We start from the raw sequence: 16,815 nt of genomic DNA on the forward strand, positions 1-16,815 counted from the left end.
AAATCTCTAATGATACATTCCAACTCTTGATGGAAACCAGAGTCGAACAGCCTGAAGTTGAATTTTCTCAGTATTTTGGCTTTCTAAAAAGTTCTGCCTGTTTGAATATGCTGTTGCTACACTGAGAGACTGATACTCTTGGCTAATAAAGTACTATACAGGTTTCTATGGACACTGTCTACTTTAGACTGTGAGAGAGGGACTACCAAAAAAAAAATCGCAAGGTCATGGAATAAGTTTTACAAAGGAGATATATTTTTTTTCAATGTGTGAAGCTCAAATATGGCCAAGAAAAACACTCATAATACAGACTCCTACCATATTACTAGACACTGTGGCTTACCACTATCAAATATTTCTTAAGAAAATATTTAAATCTCAATTTTCAACTTTTTTAACAATTTTTAAACTTCTTCCATATTTTATTTTCCAGGTTCAACCAATCGTAACATATGAGAACTCTCAGTCTTATTAAACACTAGATGGCACTGATACATTATATTATAGACATTTGTGGGAAATCATTTAATCATACAATGTCAGATTCCAGGGGTTAGCATCACCATGTCAGTGTTCTATTGTTATATGGAATTTGTACTTTGTATAGCTGAGGATCTGTTCGTACAAGTCAGAGAATCATTCTCAGCAAGTCAGTTGACGAGAATGATGGATGTGTTGGTTTTATTTCATTCACACAGTGTCCCTTGAGTTACCTAACACTTCAGAGCATTTATTCCTGGACTATAAACGAATGCCAAACACAGTTTAGGATTTAAAAGATAAAGCAATCCTCCTATAACAGGACAGAGAGGTAAGTATGCAAAGCTGCTTATCATGGATAGCACAGACTCCAACACCTAATGCAAGCGCTGGAGTGAAAACTGATTGAAAGCAAGTCATTAAAAAATCCAGCATTTTATGACTATTCAGTTTTACAGAATACTTAAGGATTCTCCACTGAAGACAGTACACTGAATACTAATCACAACACACTGCAGTCATACATTCAAGCCATGGCAGATGGCAGACACAAAATACTCTAACCATGCCAGTTATGTCCAATGCCATAATAAGAACATTCACAATGACCGTTAGAAGTTGATTTCCAGTGAGGGAAAGTTTTCCTTGTTACGTTAAAAAAAATAAAAAATAAAAAAATAAAAACCTTTCCCCTCAGAATAGGAAGACAAATAATGGCCTTGGCTGAAAAATTGTTCATTGTCTCACTGTGGATATCATGACTAAGTCTCATGAGTCATGACATAACTGTATATGTCATTTCATCAAAGTTTCACTGACTATTTGTTCACTAAAAAGTAAATAAATACTATTAGATACATTATTAAATAAATTATATATATATAAACACACACACAGTAAAACAGTATAGTGAAATATTATTACAGTTTTATTTTAATAAATTCTTCCTGTGAATGGTAAAGATGAATTCTCAGCAGACATTTCTGCAGAAACATTTTTATAAATTGTACTGTATATCTAATGAATTGGATTTCAGACGGCATATATATTTGATCAGGAAAAAGCACACAATTAATCTCATGTATGGCCTTAATGACCCCATAAATATTTTGTGTGTCTCTACATGGTATTTGACTGCTATATATAATTTTTCAAGCATAAAACTCTCATGAAAGAGGCAGAGGAATCAACACTTACCTTCGTTTGAGAGGAAAGCAAATACTTGCGATGCCAGGCCTGCAAATACCCAAACCTATTGAAATCCTCCACACTTTTAGCTTAGTGTGGAAGATGAGACATTAGCCAAACTCAGTTTGAAGTGCTGTGTGTCATGTGTTTACTTCAGATTAAATGTCAGATTGAGTTTTTCAAGTGTGTTGACAATTGGCTAATGCTGTATGGCTGTGCCTCAGCTTGTCCACACCATAATGCTTAGGTTTTCGAGATACAGGTTTGTCATTCAGTCCCAAATAACATCTGTGAGTGAAGAGAGGATATCCTCTCCATAAAATGACCTTAAAGCTTGGAAAATGACAGAAAATGTCTGGATTTTCTCCAGCGGTCATCTGTTTTACTGAGGAGAGTAAATTAGAGAGAATAAAGGATATAAGGGGAAGTTTTTAATAACCCATACACTTGGAACTGGATAACATTAAAAGACCATTAAAGGGAGAGTTATACTCTTAAATTGGACACAAACATAGAAAGTTACCCAGAGGGGCTTTGCAATACCACTGGAGATAATGTTAGCCCATCTTTTGTTCATCTGAAGTAATTAAAATACAATAAAAATATAATAAAGATGATGAATAGATGGATAAATTGATAGATACAACATACATGCTTCAACAAATCTTACAGATTTAATAAACGGCTCACTGCACTGCCAAAAAAAAAAAAAAATAATAATAATAATAATTAATTTATTGTCTAACTGTATCTTTTTAACACATTGTGTATCACAAATTTTTGACCAAAATAATTTTTCAATAAACAAGATTATGTAATGTTGTTTATTTATTTATTTATATTCAAATGTTTGGGGCCTGGAATTTTTTTTTAATTGACTGAAAGTCCCATTGAAGACATTTATAATGTTTCAAAATATACATTATTCTTTTGAACTTTTGTCAAAGAATCCTGCAAAAAAAAAAAGTATCATGGTTTCCACATAAAAACTAAGCAGCACAACTGATTTTACCATTGATAATAGTAATAAATTATTCTTCAGCACCAAATCAGCATATTACTGTAAAAATTTTTCTGAAGGGTCGTGTGAGACTTAAGACTGGAGGAACGACTGATGAAAATTATGTTTTGCAATCAGAAAAATAAATAATATTTTAATATACCAGTTATTTTAGCTTTTAAGTTCAAAATATTACTGTTTTTATTTTATTTTTTATCAAATAAATGCAGCCTTGATGGCATAATAAGTGTATATAGTGTATTTGCATTTACAAAAACATTATATTTATAATATTGATAATATATCTTAAATCATGAGAAATTCTACATTAAAAGTATTACAAAATTTGAACCTTACACCAAAAATAATTCGCGAAACAAATGCTAAGGATGTGCATACTGTAACGACACAGACGTCATTCATGTTCCTCAGAAGAACTGCAGTCGTATATCTATGTACAGTATGAATGATAACTCTCAGAGGAGTGTGACTGTTTCTTTAGTCGAACAACAAGCAGGCATTCATACATAATCACCACAGGAACAGCTGGCCATCATCAGTTATCTACAGCCACTTCCTCTCAGGGCCATCCAGATATCTGATGTTGAGCACACACCAAGCAAGTTTTCTCTCAGATGGGTGGTGAAAATGGAAGGAACATCTCTTTTCTGGTCAGAAATGGGAAGCGTCTAGTAAAAAGGTTTCATATTTCTTCTAGAGTATTACAAATGTAAGTTATCACCCCATCTCAGCATACCTCATTCACAATATATGACAGGTTCTGCACAAAAATGAGAAAAAATGATTTATATTCTCTCATGCATTATGTTTTATGGGGAATAAGCGCAAAGGCATGCAAACTCCAACAATTTCATCTTCATCAGTCTGACCCTCTTCAGTTCTGTTGACGGTGTGATTTTTCTTTCAAAGTGTCTCTGTGAGGAAACAACTCTTTTAGTGTCCATTTTTTCATAAGTAAGCAAAGGGCTGGGGATATTTCACGTCAGGAAAAGTTAAAGGGCTTCAGCAGACCATTACTAAAGAAATGTATGACACCTTGAAGGGATACTCCACCCCAAAATGAACATTTAGTCAAGAATCACTTACCCCTGTGTCTTTCCAAGCCTGTAAAAGCTTAGTTTGTTTTCGGAACACATTTTAAGATATTTTGGATGAAAACCAGGAGGTTTCCCATAGACTGCCAAGTAAGTTACACTGTCAAGGTCCAGAAAAGTATGAAAAGCATCATCAGAAAAGTAAGTCCATCTGCCATCAGTAGTTCAACCGTAACATTATGAAGCAACAAGAATACTGTTTTTAAGCAAAGAAAACAAAAATTACAACTTTATTCAACAATTCCTTTGTCAGCAGTCTCCTCTGTGTCTCTCCACATCACTCAAACAGTGTACGCTCTTCAGTGTCAGCCGTGCCACAGTGTATTTATGCTTTGATTTGATTTGATGAAAGAAAACAGTGCATCTTTGTGGAGTATTATCGTCGCTTCATAATGTTACGGTTGAACCACTGAGGGCAGATGGACTATTCGGACGATGTCTTTCATACTTTTCTGGACCTTGACAGTGTATTTTACTTGGCAGTCTATGGGACAGTCTCAAGCCTCCCGGTTTTCATCCAAAATATATATTAAAATGTGTTCCGAAGACGAACATAGCTTTTACAGATTTGGAACGACATGGAAGTAAGTAATTAATTATAACATTTTTATTTTGGGGTGGAGTATCCCTTTAAATGTCCTACAATACTAGGTCTGTAAAAAAATCAATAAATACATAAAGCACAAATCTCACCACAATTGTCTGTGAATGGATCGTCTCAGTCCCTATATTCATTTTTTTTATACAAACTACAGGTCACATGAAAGAACATAAAGTTCCTCTTCTTTTCTCTTAATGTTTTCCAGTGAAGCTTATCCACAAAGGGAGGACATCAGCAAAAAATGAGAAAATTCCTCCACATACCACAGGGTTTTTAGATGTCCTCATTAAGCATTAAACTCTTTCCCTAACAAGAGGCCTGAGACTCCAGAATGGCTACCATGAGAAAGGAAATTAAGTGGGATTACTGCTTGTCTCTCATTAGCTTCCAATGATGGAATGTGTCTGTCTTAGCCAATAATGATGCAATAATTCTTTACAGTAAACTTGTTGGAACATTCACCCAAACAAAACCTACAGGTTCCACAAACTATGAAAATTACTTTTGCAGAAATGTATTGATTTAAAAGGATTTGTGCAGTGCTTGCAATATGTCAAGTAGCATGGTACATTATATCTAAAATTATTCGTAATGGCTTGTAAAGCTGTTTTATTGTATAAGAATATACATTAATTATTTCTATCATATTGTTTTACATATGTCTATTGAATGCTCATTCACAATATAACAGAACAGCTGTGGTATTTCAGTGTTATTTATATACTATTACATAGTATTTAATAATATTTGGAATTAGTATTTATTTATTTTTAGCTATTTTACTTTTATGTATTTTTATTTCAGTTTTAGTTTGACTCATTTTAGTACTGCATTTTAACTTGTTTATTTGTTGACAAGACAACATTTATAAATTTGATTTAAGTTTAAGCTTTTCATCTAATATTTAGATTTTGTTTCATTTTAGCTTTATTTCAAATAGCAATATGGTTATGATTGTGGTAACACTTAATAAGTTCTCATTTGTTAACATTATTAAACGAATTGGCTAAGATAAACAATATATTAAAGCATTTTTAAATCTTTGTTAATGTTATAGTTAGCAGCAATTTGTTCATGTTGGTTCACAATTCATTAATTAATGTTAACAAATAGAAATAACAAATATATTTTATAAATGAATTAATAAATAAATGATTAATATAAATAAATGTCCGTTGTTGGTTAATGTTAACTAGTTCATGTTATGAAACATTATACCATGATTTTTAACAGTTAACAGAAACAACAATGCATGTCAATAATAATTCTTAGTATATCAAACTGTTGATTCTTACGCAGTGGTTTGACTCCCCACTGGAGGGCCTCGATGCCATGCAGTCAGCCCGGGCTGATAATGAGCCATCACACTGAGTGCACTGAGACCTCTTTTGGCAAGGAGCAAGCTGTTTATGGGAAACAAATGGCCTGTTTGTAGCTTTGCTCAATAATTGCTCTCTTGGCCAGCAGCTGTCCGACTCTAAGCCGGTCATTGCCTTGACTGTGTTGCTTATCACACTAATTAATTGCAGGTCTCAAGCCAAGTACAGCCGCCCACTGAGTGTCCCTATCTAATCTGTATTCCTTTGTATATGTTCTTATGCCTTTAATCAAAGAGCTAGCGAGAAGAAACCAGAGGATGTGCTCCCATGAGGATGTGGACAGAAACAGCAGAAAACAAAGCAGTGCAGATGAGAGCGAGCAGACAGACCCCTGGTCCCCTCACACTGTGCCAAGGAGACACACAGTAGGAGGGCCTCGTACTGCTGGGGACGTGATCGTCATGCAGTCCTACAACATGGACCACAAGAAAGAGGCCTTTCTTGAGCATTTAAAACAGAAATATCCCCATCATGCCTCTGTCATTATGGGGCACCAGGAAAGACTCAGAGAACAGGTAAGCTTAATCAGCTCAAATCAACTGCTGAATATTTTTTCGCTTAGGCTAAGTCAGGTTTTTAAATATAAAAGTCAAATCAAAATGGCAACATCAAAAACAGATGAAAGGATATGATAAAATAAGCTAACAGCACAGAAAAAAATCCATTGTTTTCTGTGTAAATCATTACATTTGGTCATCCCAGTTAATGATATTCCATAAGATGAGTTCTATAAGAGATTGGTCCATGCCTTGCTAAAATAACTTTTACAGTTGGTTTAGCCCCTCTCCACATATGTTACCATTCCCTTACTCTGACCTACACATGTATCAAGGAACACTGACATTTTTATTGCAGCTAGTTTCCGCTTGACATTTTCATTGTATCTTTGCCGGATGGATAAGTTTGAGTGGTGTAGTCACAGCTTGGACTATTGCAGTTTTATTTGTATGCATGCTTAAATAAACTGTTACATTAATATAAAAACAAATGTGAATAAACTGTTTAACGTACTTTAACTGTTTAACGATGTTTATCTTAATTAATTAAATACATATAAAAGGTAGGCTAAATTATAGCCGGTTTATGTCACGTAAACATAAGATGTAGGCTTACGCAATGAATGTATTATCAGTCATCTCCAGATGACTGCGCTCATGCACAGATATCCAAAGCTGTAGTATTTTACACAATCAGTAGCTAGCTAGCTGCCTTCAAATGAAGCAGGTAAACAGCTGAACATACCCAAAGAATCCCCTCTGAAGTCTGGGACGCGGAATGTAGGCTAAAATAAAGCGCGTTAACTTTGAGCGCTGCTGCAACGTCACTGACCGCATTACATGTGATAATTACAGATGGGATTATATTTATTGAATTGTAGTTGTTTTTGCTTTTGTTGTTATCAACTTTTAATAAATTCTGATATGAGTAATATTTTATTTTATCAGTATACTAGTAGAGACAATACTACAGAATACGGCCAATCGCCTATCAGAATTGACAGAATTGACCAATCAGAATTGAATACTCCAAAGAGTCGCGCAACCACTTAATAACTTTTCATGGCTTAATGTCGCTATCTTGATTTAAGATGTAGTAAACAAGAAGGGGATGGAAAGGGACATTTCGCAACCACCTTGTTTCAGTGCTTGTTTTGTAGCCCAACAAGTCTTTCAGGTAAGTTCATGTCGGTGGGTGTGTCTCTGTGCAGACGGCGCTGATGTCACAGCTTTCAAAGATCGCCACTTCACTACAGACAAATTACTGCAGCGATCTACATCTACTTTCAGACACACTACCGGACTTTCTATTGACATTTGCTATTTATTATCTGGAATATGTCTTTCTTTGTGTGAAGAATCAAGGTGGAGGTTTTGCATCAAGGTATTGTAAATAAGCCTAAAATTATAAACTGTCAGCAAGTCAGTCTGTGTAATCAATAGGCTTGTCTCAACTCTTTAAGTAAAGAAACTTTTGTTTATTTTACTTTATATGTATAGGTTTTTTAATAGTTAATAGTTTAATAGTTTTTTGTGTGTGTTTGGGGGGGGGGGGGGGTATTCTTTTAACTCATTTGCTTTCCCAATAGCTGGTTCCTTTCAATGCAGTGTGTCTGTCTCTTGAATGTTTTTGTATTTTTTATTTTTAATCATAGTATGTTCTTTTCTTTTTTTTTTTTTTTTTTTTAATGTGGCTTGTACAGCCGTAAGTTATATCATATAATTCCCCTGACACTGAATAAAACTGAAGCCCATCCAGCTGGAGTGTGTGTTTCATCCACCTCTCGCTCATTCTTACTTCAGTATTATCCAGACCCAGAGAGAATGATGTATGATTTATCTGACCCTGCTAGTGCGTTCAAAGACCTGGCATTAGACCAGCTCAGATGAAGCATGGTTTGTGGCCATTAATCTGCCTGTGATTAGAGTAGTGTGCAGTGAACCGTGCAAGCTGCCCCCTCAAGCCCACCCTTACGCTTTAAACTGCTGTATTCAGGTATTCTGCAGGTAATGCATTCTGACAGTGCCCGAGTGTGAGCGTATGTCAGCACGGCTTGCTTATGCATGTGAAATACGTGTAAATTTGATCCCTGGTCTGCAGGGTGCAGTTGAAGCACCTGGATCTGGATAATAAGAGTAACACTTTCAACAAGTGTTGTAGTTTTTTTTTCAGGGTTATCCTTAAGCAATCTTAAGAATGCAATCATGTTTATTTTATTTAATCCACACAATGAAATGTTTAACGTATATTTGAATTATGCATGCCTAAAATGATCCCAGCTGTCATGCTTCATTAATCTGGGTACAGTTTCATTCACTTTGTTTTTACAAACGAACATAAAAGCCTATTATTTGCTCTTGCCGCGTCTGTGCACACCGAAGCGATTGTTAGTCGTCTCACAATGCAACACCTGTGCAAAGATAACATCAAACTCGTATTCATCACCTTCAAGTCTCAGCCTGGATCTTCAGAATGAAAGATTTTTGGATATGCCTCCTATGAATTGCCAGAGCACGGTTTTCCATCAGTCAACATAGATTTTAACTTTATAAAGAGGTTTCTGGTATTGCCTGCATAATGGGCGCGTTCACCTACCTCCATCAAAGCCAAATGATGAAGTATTGGGTGAATGTGGAGTCACTGCAGCAGTAATGTGAATAATGAAGCTGATCTATTGTATTCTTAAGGGCTGTTCACACAGAAATCGTTTTTGTATTTCACTGTGCTGATTTTCCATTGTTTTTGTATGTTAAAGGGGGGGTGAAATGCTATTTCATGCATACTGAGTTTTTTACACTGTTAAAGAGTTGGATTCCCATGCTAAACATGGACAAAGTTTCAAAAATTAAGTTGTACGTTTGAAGGAGTATTTCTGTTCCAAAAATACTCCTTTCGGTTTGTCACAAGTTTCGGAAAGTTTTTTTCGAGTATGGCTCTGTGTGACGTTAGATGGAGCGGAATTTCCTTATATGGGTCCTAAGGCACTTCTGCCGGAAGAGTGCGCGCTCCTGTATAGCAGAGCACTGAGAGGCTGAGCGAAGACAATCACTGATCAGAGCGAGAGCGTCGCGAAATGTCACAAAAGGAGTGTGTTTTTGGTTGCCAGGGCAAGACAACCCTGCACAGATTACCAAAGAAAAAACAGCATTAAGGGACCAGTGGATGGAGTTTATTTTTACAGAGCAGAGTGTATTTTTTACGGAGTTGTGCAAGTGTTTGTGTTTGTTCCCTGCATTTCTAAAACGCTTGTTTTACAAACAAAGCCCAGTTTGACGACGGATTTGCGTATCGTTTATATCTTAAGGATGATGCAATCCCAACGAAAAAGGGTCACGATTGTGTGCTGGAACCACAGGCGGTGAGTAAAACTGCTGAAAATATCTCTGCCTCCTTGTTAGTGCGTCCACCTCCCATCGGAGACCCGGGTTGGAGCCCCGCTCGGAGCGAGTCCTTGCTGCTGCTGCTCTCGTTCAGTTTCAGCCTTCACAGCTGTCACAGCTTCCAAAAGCTCTCAACGCAACTGGCGCTCGTGATTCTTTAGCTCCGCCCACACGTCACGCCTCCAGGCGCTCGTGTTTTTCTGGGAAAAATCGGTACAGACTATCTTTCTCTTATGAATATAATAAAACTAAATACTTTTTGGAGTTATGAAGGATGCAGTACTACTCTATAGGTACTCAAGATTAACAGGATATTGAGTGAAAACGAGCATTTCACCCCCCCTTTAAGATGCTCTAGACGAATTTCATTGGCCACTGGACTCGCATCTTGTGCCTTTTGCAGTATCGCTCATGACATCTCAAATTCAATTACACTTTAGTTATTTCAATTATACTTCCCATTGTCTCACATTTTACATTCCAGTACTGCTTTTTGTAGTTTTTCTATGAAAACATGCATTCAGTGTATTTCTTTGACTGTTGCGCTCACATCTTTTTGCAATGTTTCATGCATATAGTGTTCAAAAAACGTTTAAATTTAAAAAAGTTAAAATGTCACTTAAAAAATGTGGATCTTTTTTTTTTTTTTTGCATTCCACTGATCTGATATCTGATAGTTTTTCATTGGAAATGTGTTAGAAGTTTTTAACTGATTCACTCTTGCAATGTTTTGCACCTTACAAACCACTAAAAACCTGTTGCTCAAGTTAAAAGATCACCCTTTAAAAAATCGTGTCTCTAAATCTTTTTGTCAGCAGAGATCCTCCAAAAGATACAACAGTATTACTTTTTTTTTTTTTTTTTTGATTTCCATAACACAAGATCTCAGATCGAAAGTGTCTAAATTAGCACAATGTAGCATTGTTTGGTCAAAACACGAGCTCGAACTAATCTGCACGAAAACTAAGTCAAGCGTACAAAATAATGGTCTGATTTAAATTTAGTTCTGAAAAGATGTTTACAGAAGTGTTTCGAGATGCTTTCGGAAATGCCTGCGTCAAACGCTGAGTCTAAGGTGTAATTGTGTGCTTCTGTCCTGACCTTATAATTGCGTTGTCACCAAAACCACGGTGGAAAATGAAGCAGCGTAGTATTGAAGGATTAAGTTCCTTCGGGTCATGCAGGGTGGTAATCTGGAAGGCGTGCATGTCAGAGCAAGTCAGTGTGCATGCTGCCGTTATGATGAGTCGCGCTCTGACTCGGTATGTGTGGCCTTCTGCCTGTCGCTTCTTTCTGTTGCTGAGTTGGGAGCAATGACTTCCAGCCTCAGGGTCTGCATCAGGATCTGCCAAGCCCCTGAACATATACATCACCTGATGGCTGCTGTCTGTATAGGCCCAAATTGTGTTATTGTGAGGATAACCATGTTGATATACTTTGGTCTTTGAAAATAAATAGGCTACAAAAAAGGATCATGTTTGTGCCAGAGCACACTAATTGGTCATTGTGCATTTACTGCTTTTGTGCCACTGGAGTTCACTCACTCCATTTTTTTTTTTTATGTGTTCTAAATTACAGGACTGAGCCGTAATCGACTTAAAGACATGTTGAAGATTTTGATGTGAAATAGAAAAGGAATCAAAAGACTACCATACTTTTTATTTTATTTTGTAGTCACACTTGTGATCAGTAGATTATTGTTTTCAGTTTGTTTATTCAGCCACATAAATTGCAAATGTGGTAGAATAATAAATAAAGGATTTTAATGTCATATTTCTTTCTTTTATGTTCTATCGGGTATTGAGTGTTTACTGAACAGGGCTGTGTCTGGTTATTTAGCATCTCTCCACAATTCCTCTCTGACCTTTCTGTAGCCTTTAATAGAGCATTTACATTTATGATGGTACCACACTGCTCACATCTTGACATTCAGAAAGCACAGTTCATAAACTTATACAAGTATGAATTTAAATAAATCTGAAATAAAATAAAATATAAAAAGTAAAGAATTGTTTTTAAAATGAAATGAAAATGCTACATGTTGCCTTGGTGAATTTGAAGTTTAAGTAAGATTAATAAAATAGAAATATAAAAAAATTAAAACTAATAAAAATAGCAAAAGCATATAACAGAATTACTCAAACTAAAATTAAAACAAAAAATATAAAATGAAAAGCTAAATGCAAAAATACACAACATTGCTGAAATCTTTAGGGTTAAATTATATAGACAAAAATATTTGTGAAGTGTTTGATGATAGATACAGTTCTAAATGATCTGTTTAACCTCTTCTTTGATCATTCTGTGTTGTCTTGTAGATCAGAAGTACTGGGGACAGTGTATCCCCTCAGTCTGCTGTAGGGGAGTTGGGGGAGCATCTCTCTTTGGCCTCCCTTGATTCTTTGGAGGCCATGTCAGAAGGAGAAGCCCCCTCCGCCTTCACCCGAGGCAGCCGCTCCCGAGCGAGCCTCCCCGTGGTCAAGTCAAATTACCAGACCAAGGACAGATCCTTTGGTAAAGTTACACTCAGTGTTTTTGAGTTTTTAACTCATGAGTGTGTTTTTGATTTATTTATGCCCCATGATTGTCAGTAGATATTTTGAAGTAATGTTGATGAAGTTACAAATCAAGTTTTAAGGCAAAGCTGAAGTTACTCAGATATTAATAAATGAAAAGATTGTTTGAATCCATGTTGCACATTAAAAGAGAAGATCAGTAAGTCCCTGTCTAGGACAGAATTCAGTTGTCACCATTTACCATTAGTACACTTGTTAGCCTATATGCTGTACTGAATGCATTTAAGGCATATTTATACAGCTTTTAGTCATTTTATACTTAATTCATCTCTAAAGTCCTGCAGAAATATTGTGCTATTATCAATCTCTTATACTTGGTTTTTATTTAGGTGTCCTCTACCTGCAGTATGGAGAAGAGACCAAACAGATCCGAATGCCCAGTGAGGTGACGGGTGCAGACACCATCAAGGCTCTGTTTGTCAGTGCCTTCCCTCATCACCTCACCATGAAGATACTGGAGTCCCCCAGTGTGGCTATTTACATCAAAGATGACATGAGGAATATGTACTATGAGTTGACTGATGTCAGGTGTGTGTTATGCAACTCTTGTCATTGTCAGACAATTTTTTTTCACATGAATTATATAAAGAATTTAAAACATATAACATGCAATGTACAAAATATTAGATCATGTTAAATCCATTCCCTTTTACACTGTGCTTGGTTATAAGTGCAGGCAGTGGTTGATTATAAGTACTTTTAAACTTTTGGGTGACTCCCTTTTCCACACCCTACTCTTCGCTGGCCAGTGGCTTCCTAACAAGTCAGCAGGAATAGAAAGAGAGGTTGATCAATCTGTTTTTTCTCTGTGTGTGTGTTATTCGGCACAGGATGGGCTTGGTTTGTTAACAATATAGTTATGAGGAAGTAGCTTGTGTTGACACGCTTCTAACCTTTGTGTCACTGTGAGCTGCAGCTCATTGTAGTAACGATCTGTTCTGCCTCATTGAACCTGGATTTTACTTTTTTACACCACAGCACTCTGGACCAAGAAAAAAATATATGCACCACCATTCAAATGTTTGGGGTCTCTCTCTCTCTCTCTCTCTCTCTCTCTCTCTCTCTCTATACACACACATACATATGTATATATATATATATATATATATATATATATATATATGTGTGTGTGTGTGTGTGTGTGTGTGTGTGTGTGTGTATATATATATGTATGTATGTATGTATGTATGTATGTATGCATGTATGTATTTAATACTTATTAACACTTTTATTTTGCAAGGATTGATTACATTTATCAAAAGTGACAGTAAATACTTAAATGCTCAAAAAAAATTATATCACAAATATGCTGTTCTTTTGAGCTTGCTAGATCACAAAAAATCCACAGAAATATTTTGCAGCAGAACTGTTTTTCAACTGTGATAATAGACAAGGTTCAACTCAAATCAGCATAATTAGAATTATTTCTTAGGCAAGAAAGTAACACTGAAGACTGGAGTAATGGCTGCTTAAAATTCAGCTACTGATACATTTAGTAAATAAATAGAATAGTTTAAATTGTAGTAATATTTCACAGTATTGCTGTTTTTACTGTATGTCTGATCATAAATCAATAAATTAAGCCTTTATAAATGAGACTTCTTTCAAAACCATTTTAAAAATATCCTTACCCCAAAATTTTGAATGGTTGTGTATTAATACTAATATTCTAAAATTATATATGTATATATATGTCTGTGTGTGTGTGTGCTCTTGTTTTTGTGACATATCAGGACTCAACTCTGTATAATGACATAGGTATGACAGAGGTATTACATGGAGAGGGTAATTTATGAGGACATAACCCATGTCCCCATTTTTCAAAACGCTTATACATTATACAGAATGAGTTTTTTTGAGAAAGTAAAAATGCACAAAGTTTCCTGTGAGGGTTAGGGTTAGGGGTAGGGTTGGTGAAGGCCAATAGAATATACAGTTTGTACAGTATAAAAACCATTACGCCCATGGGATTTCCCCACTTTTCAAAAAAACAAACATGTGTGTGTGTTTTTTTTTTTTTTTTGCAGGAACATAACAACACACTCTTGCCTGAAAGTTTATCACAAAGACCCAGCCCAGGCCTTCAATCACAACCCAAAAGCCAATAATGGAGAAATTAGGGTGAGTGACAAAAGTGTGACCACTGAACTGTTCTATTACTATTACTCTTCACGTTCTTAAAAATCATCTTTAATTCACACAACTTTGCTTTTCAATAACCTTTGCTGCTGGTGTTGAACAGGTGACAGGATCATGAAGGTTAACGTTCTGGATATGCTCTTTAGAGCTCAGAATTTGAAGCAAATACTTACCACACCCATTAATTTTGGCAGAGGGCCCACTGGTTGGTCTCTTCTCTTTTGCACAATTATAATGGGCAGGTCACCTTTAGCAAAACAGGTTGGCTCTGAGATCTGACATTTTTACTGTATGTCAAAGGCACAATAGTATTTGCCATGCAGCATTAAAGTGATTTGTTTGGGATCATGAATGTAGATAATGCAGAACTATTCCATTAATTAAAAAAAGCAGACAATGTCTGTTCTTTATCTCATTATGCAACAAATGGAATTTGATTTAAACACATTATGTGCCGATTGCCAACAAAACACAGTAATTTGTTGCAGCTTTACTTACCACCTGAGATTCTGACTCAGGTAGGTTCTGGACTTTTTCCCTTGACAGTTCCTGGCCAGGATTTTTATATTGGCTATAATTCAGGTTTTGGCTTTGTTAGCACTGCACAGACTGATCCGTGTTACCACATCAAAGTACCATGAGAGCTATAGAGAGCAGACGGCTCCTTATGCTTTCAAATTGCTCTCATGGTACTTTGATGTCATACACCAATCAGTCTGCAAAGTACTGATTTAAGTAAAACACACCTAATATGTACGCGTATTTGCATAACTTTTCAATTTTATGTAGATCCCATCTTCTCACATGCAGTGATTGGTGGTTATGTGCAATGCCTGCATGTTATTGGTCAAACTACTTTTCTATCATAACCCTTTAGCAAAACAGGAATCAGGAAAACAAAGATAAAACCTGGATATTTTAGGCAACATGTAAATCCTGGCCCTGGAAAAAACAAATTGCATTGACTGTTCCCTTAAAGGGGTCATCGAATACCCACTTACAAATTCTGTAATGTAGTTTGGTTCAAATACCGTTTTTACCCTGTCAAAAACAGCGTATTTCAGAGTGGCTTTAAATGCAAATGAGCTCTGCTCGCCCCGTCCCTATCTTCTGAGCCATCTCTCTCAGAGATGATAAACTTTAGCCATATTCATTGTGAAACTTGTTAAGAAGCACATTATTAGGAAAGATTCATTGAGAAACCTTATACTCTAGGGCTGGGATAAACGATTATTTTTTAAACGATTAATCTAGCGATTATTTTTTCGATGCATCGATTAATCTAACGATTTAATTTTTCAGAACGATTCGATTTCGATTATCTGCCCATTAATTGACTACTAACAATTTATACGTTGATTTACATATCTGAATGAAAAAAACATTAATTCCTTAACATTGCAATATGTTTATTGCTCTTAAAATTACAAAATAAAAGACTGACTAAGAATGCATTACTTCGCACTTGTATAGAGATAGCATTCAATAAAACCTTGAAGCCTTGAAAACACATAGCTTACTGAAACAAGCTTACTGAAAAAAAGTTCTTCTTTCAGATGAAACTAACAACAGCTTGATGTCTAGCATTCAATAAAAAGGTCACCGAAAATACTTGTTTAGGGCAATTGAAAGAATACAGTAACCAATGTAAACTGGAGAGCTTTAAGCTAATACAGAGAGTGCTTTTCCAAAAAAAAAAAAAAATGTAACAGTGGGAGCCAGCAGCCTGTCATGGAGAAAAAAAAAAATCTCTGAATGCTCCACGTGAAACTTTGGCGTTCCGTCCTTTTTCTTTCATGTCTAATGATTTTGGTTAATATGCACGAGGGAGAGAGAGAGAGAGAGAGTGAGCAAGACAGCGCTCATGTAGTTTGAAGACTGTGAGTGGGCGAGCGTGAAACTTTGTTGTTTCGCCCTTTTTCTATCGTGTTTAATGATTTTGATTAATATGCAAAAGGGAGAGAGAGAGCAAGAAGCACTCGTGTTGTTTGAAGACTGTGAGTGTGCGCGCGCAGCCGGGGCTCTCTCTCGTACGCGCCCTGTCAGGCACAGTGATCAAATAAGGCTTTGACAACCTCCAAAAAAAAAAAAAGATCAATGCAGAAAAACCCCTGGATTGGTTATATAACGTTGGACAGAATGTTGATGCGGCCATCACGTATATTCAGTGCACATAAGGTAAAAGTTTTGCAAACGTTTTTTAGAGAAATAAAAACAGGTCAACGAATCGATGCACATATTTTGCGTCGACGTATTTTTCTGCGCCGACGTCATCGATGACCTCGACACGTTGTCCCAGCCCTATTACACTCACTTCTTCTGGACGTGACCCAGATAGAATGCAGATTTGGCCCACATAAGGTAATGATATGACACTGGTGACCTTTTTATGGCCCAGACAAAATGGATGCAAGCCTGAAGTGGCCCATGTGTAAAACAGCAAAAATGGCCCAAATGTA

The 16,815-nt window shown here is 36.1% G+C and overlaps 1 protein-coding gene across 15 annotated transcripts in view; it reads left to right on the forward strand.

The window, feature by feature from the left end:
• Nucleotides 1-16,815, forward strand: part of si:ch211-207d6.2 (sickle tail protein) — a 53,875-nt gene that overhangs the window by 13,285 nt on the left and 23,775 nt on the right. For all 15 annotated transcript variants that reach the window (XR_008187408.1, XM_052617332.1, XM_052617341.1 and 12 more), the window contains exons 2-5: nucleotides 5,998-6,278; nucleotides 11,960-12,155; nucleotides 12,547-12,745; nucleotides 14,245-14,338. Coding sequence is in view for 14 of the 15 variants with exons in the window: in XM_052617332.1 (XP_052473292.1) it covers nucleotides 5,998-6,278; nucleotides 11,960-12,155; nucleotides 12,547-12,745; nucleotides 14,245-14,338 (770 nt within the window). In the remaining variant the exon portion in view is untranslated. The remainder of the gene's footprint in view (nucleotides 1-5,997; nucleotides 6,279-11,959; nucleotides 12,156-12,546; nucleotides 12,746-14,244; nucleotides 14,339-16,815) is intronic.

This window comes from Carassius gibelio, chromosome A2 (genome assembly GCF_023724105.1).
Source record: "Carassius gibelio isolate Cgi1373 ecotype wild population from Czech Republic chromosome A2, carGib1.2-hapl.c, whole genome shotgun sequence".
NCBI classification, from domain to species: domain Eukaryota; kingdom Metazoa; phylum Chordata; class Actinopteri; order Cypriniformes; family Cyprinidae; genus Carassius; species Carassius gibelio.